The sequence below is a fragment of the Austrofundulus limnaeus genome, unplaced genomic scaffold, assembly GCF_001266775.1.
Source record: "Austrofundulus limnaeus strain Quisiro unplaced genomic scaffold, Austrofundulus_limnaeus-1.0 Scaffold14, whole genome shotgun sequence".
NCBI classification, from domain to species: domain Eukaryota; kingdom Metazoa; phylum Chordata; class Actinopteri; order Cyprinodontiformes; family Rivulidae; genus Austrofundulus; species Austrofundulus limnaeus.
Window position 1 is genome coordinate 2226630 of NW_013952416.1, and position 4256 is coordinate 2230885.

The 4256-nt window shown below is 40.2% G+C and overlaps 1 protein-coding gene across 2 annotated transcripts in view; it reads right to left on the reverse strand.

Moving 5' to 3' along the window:
• Positions 1-412: 412 nt before the first annotated feature.
• rnf180a (ring finger protein 180a) overlaps positions 413-4256 on the reverse strand; it is a 7407-nt gene continuing 3563 nt past the window's right edge. The window contains exons 2-4 of one of the 2 annotated variants that reach the window (XM_014002675.1): positions 2466-2718; positions 1550-1675; positions 413-995 (exon numbers count right to left, since the gene is read on the reverse strand). In XM_014002675.1, the coding sequence (XP_013858129.1) occupies positions 787-995; positions 1550-1675; positions 2466-2718 (588 nt within the window). In that variant the 3' untranslated portion in view covers positions 413-786. The remainder of the gene's footprint in view (positions 996-1549; positions 1676-2465; positions 2719-4256) is intronic. The other variant, XM_014002676.1, reaches the window with a different exon arrangement.

Here is a 4256-nt window from a genome sequence, read left to right on the forward strand (position 1 = left end):
CAGCTGCCCTGGGGCACACTGACAGAGGTGGGGCTGCCATACATCGGCGCCACCGGGCCCTCTGACCACCATCAGTATTTTTAACCTATAAACTACCCATATGGGTCAAAATTACCTATGAAGTCTCAGTTTTAAAGCTGAAGGTCGTTTTTCTGACCCAAGGGCAGCAGGAGGGTCAGAAGCTAAACAGAAATTCTGGTTTATATAAAACACGGTGGGTTAAGTTGTGATGAGAACTAGCTTGCAGAAATTTATTGGGTTTAATTCCTGTCAAAGTTCAAACTATGTGGCATTTAGTGAAAATGATTCRTTGTTAACATATTTTTGAGATTACAGGAAATGGATTTAAAGCTAAATTTGTAAATAACCACTTAAGTACACATTAAAAACATAATACAACTTACTGTAATTATTAGTTTTCCAATGATTTTATTGTATTATTTGTTTACAGCAGCAGCAGCAGTAAAACCCAGTGAAAATAGATGTTGTCCCACCGGCATCGTGTGTTTGTGTGGAGCACGTGGAGATTTAAATATCCATCGCCATCATTTACTCTTTTTAATTACTTATTAATGAGCGATAACAAGCGTACACACACTGTTGTTTCCCCTCCACCACACCATCCACCTGCTTTAAATTCACTCTCTGGCTTCTCATTAAATCCTRCAGCTCAGGTTTCAGCTTTTCCATCATCCGTCTGATTCCATTTTAAACCCCAACTTCATCCTCATCTGGCTTCAATCGTTTCCTGTTCCTGACGTGTTACCATGAAAGCTGCCAGGCCCGTCAAAAAGAAGGGAAAAATACRTAGCAAAGGAAGCAGAATATGAAGAAACCAATGAGCCAGTTGATGGAGTAGATGTAAATGATGACCATGTCCATGTCAAAACGCCAGCCTCTGGAGTCGTCCTCAAAGTCCAAGTCATCCAGGGGGTAGGCTCCAGCATGGGGGAACTGACGTCGCACACCTGGGCTGGCCTGCCTCTGGAAGCCTGCTTTGAAAAGCAAATGAATCACTTGTTTTATGTTGTTTGTTAAAATGACACATCTTTTAAAGGTTACTTTTGATGTACCTCATTTCAGGATTTTCTAAAGTTTTTAACTAATTCCAGTCAGAAATCCCAGCTTTGATTGATCATTTTTAAAATATCGGTCATAGTTTAGCTTATTGTAAGCGACATTAAACTGCACACTATCATAATTAAGCAACACTTCTTGACATTTAAATAAATTGTATGATTCTTTAAAAATGCAAATGGAATGTGTTCRGTTTTTAAAATGGACCTTGAGTCTCAGAGTAAATAGAAGCAGTCAGTGTGCATCGTTGGAACAACCTTGGATTGTTTTTTTTAAGAACTGGGTGAGTAAGAATGCTTTATTCTGTTAAAGAAACAAATGCATTTGATGAACTAAAAAAAGTTATTTATTACAGTTTAAATATTTTTACATGAGTTTCTGTCACATAACACAAGATTCCCAAATCTAAAATCAAACCTTCCACACTTCAGTCTTAGTCTGCACAGAAATAAAATAAAAAAAAMCAACTTGCCTCCAAAAATACGAAAGAGTTTTCTGCAGCTCGGAAGAGGCCACTTTGCACAAGGTGCTCTCTGAAAGTTCTGTTTCCGAGACAGGTATTCCTTTGGGAAGAATGTCTTTGCTGTTTGATTCAGCTCTATAAAGACAAAGAAAGAAACTCCAGATAATCAAAAACCTTACGAACAAAGAGAATGCTTGACTCATCGAATGTGTTCTAAAGCTGCAGATTTTGCCTCATTGGACTCCCTGATGCTCTTCTTGTTGAAACTCAGGGTCACCTTAGGTTTGGTAATCAACAAAATGATCATATCTGGTCATGTAATCATTAACAAGAGCCCTCAGGAGTTCTACAGTTCCTTTAAGCACCTTGTCTCTGAATCCAGAAATAGGCCATCRTGAGTCATGAAAGCTCATTACTTATTCAAACCTTTGTTCAAATCAGACTTTCTATATGTAATCGCTGTGTTATTGTCCTGTGATTGCATTTAAAGATCATGAAACAGAATATATTTCAGCATCCRTGTTACTATTTAATGTTATGTAAATGTGAACACATTCGTTTTTCACTGGTGGAAACAAAACAACAGGCATCTGTTCTCCTACTGCATCACAGCGGATGTTCTGCAAAAAACAGGAACTCTACTTCTCGTTTTCATTAGAGTGCACCAAATAAAAGTGTTCAGAGGGTGTTTGATTTTTGTCTTTTTGGCCTCTGTGACTCATCTGGTGTGAGCCGAGCTAAAGGTCTGCCCTGCTCCCTGCAGGACATCTGCAGCTGGGCCCTCAGAACAGTCAGCAGCTCCAACAACCAACAAACACAGCACTATTCATTTAATCCAATCAAATTGAACCCCACGTTTTTATCACAATTTCTRATCTTTTTGTAACGTATTAGTGTGCTGTTGAAGTTTGTTTCATCTCCTCACCCTTTTGGAAGAAAACGTGCGTGATGATGGTCCTGCAGAGGGGGCAGGGGGTGTTAGTTGGGCCGTTCTTTGCAAGCRTCCTCAGACAGGGTTCACAGAAGATGTGGTTGCAAGGATGGCACATGTAAGGACTGAAGTACACGTCTAAACACACGGCGCAGATGAAGCCTTCTCTGTCCCCCGTGCCCTGGGCCTCCTCATCCTCACTGCTGCTGCTGCTGCTGCTGGWGGTGGTCGGGTTTCCTGTTGAGCTCTGGTGGTGGTGTTAGACATTTAAGTTGGTTTACATCAAGTAAAAATATGAAGAGACAAGCAGGGATCTGACCCCTCACAAACCGGCTGTATGTTCGCACAACAAAACAACACTGCAGCAACTGGGGGGTATATGTCGTGTTCATCTTTAGATGGTTTGTCTCTTTCTCATCTTTTTTTGATGATTGTTACCCTTATTGATGCCCACCTAAATCACCTAATAATATGTGTGAGGACACGAGGGTGCGTGGGTGTGAAATGTCTGTTTCTTACATCTCACGGTAAAGTTAGAGAAAATATTTGATCTTGGCTTTTCTAGCTTGAATTATGGGGAGTAGAAAAGTGGTGGACCTCAGGTAAATCCCTCAAATCTGCTGTCAGAGTTTCATGAACCACATTATGAATTGTGTATTCAGAACTCTATTTGAAAAAGAAAAAAACTATATTTTTCCCACATAGTTTTTGCATCAAACCACAGAAYACCACCTCTCAAACTCCCCTCTTTGTCTCAGCAGTCGATTTGTTCTCCCTTCCAAGAGTTTCTGCCTCCAAACAGAGCTTCCTGTTAATCCAAACCCAACATGCACTTCATGTGAGGAGGATGTTCCGGAGCTTCTCGAGTCCCTCCACCTCCTCCACGGAGGAGCCTCTGCAGACCCACTGGGGGGAGAGATTTGTGTCTGGAGCTGCACTGCTGAAAAAGCCTTGGGGTGTTTTCAGAGTAATTACCACTTTCTCACCCAGGGGGAGCTCCGGGGGAGCTTTCTCGAAGCACCRGTTCTGCCTTTCAAGGTGTGTCATTAACACAGAGAGGGGATTACTCTGGGCACAGAGCTCTTAAGTAATCACGGACACTTTGAGGCTCTCCCCTGACAACATACTGAAACAAGGCAGCTTTGTCCTGGTTACTGTGGGTTCATAAATGCATAAATCACAGATTTTACAACAGCATAATGCAATGTACTGAATGAATGGTAATGTTTGAATGAGTCAAACTGTATATGTWAGTTATTTAGTGTAAATAAATGGAATGAAATATAAATTTGTATTGATGCAGAAGTACTCGCAATTAAATTCACGTTTAATTTAATTTGTACTGTTTTTCTTCAGTAAACTGCCAGCTGACCTGAGATCTGTTACAGCTCTGTCTGCACTTAAAACCAAACTTAAACTCCTTTTATTCTCTCGGACTGGTATAATTGCTGCTCATAATTCCCACAATGCCCGCTGTTTTTAAGGTTGTATGATTAATCAGGCTCACATTTACAGATTAGTTTATTCTTTTATGCCTATGYTGGTTATTTTGTTCCTACAGTTTTATATTTGTGCACAACATATGATAAATTCATGTCRATAGGATTTATTCCAACAATAAATCTGTAAAGTTGAAGTGATCTAAACTGTTTCACAGCATCGACAAAAACCACAGTTACAGGGGATGGGAGATACAGTGGGTAAAGTAAGTATTGAACACGTCACCATTTTTCTCAGTAAATATATTACTAGAGGTGCTAATGACATGAAATTTTCACCAGATGT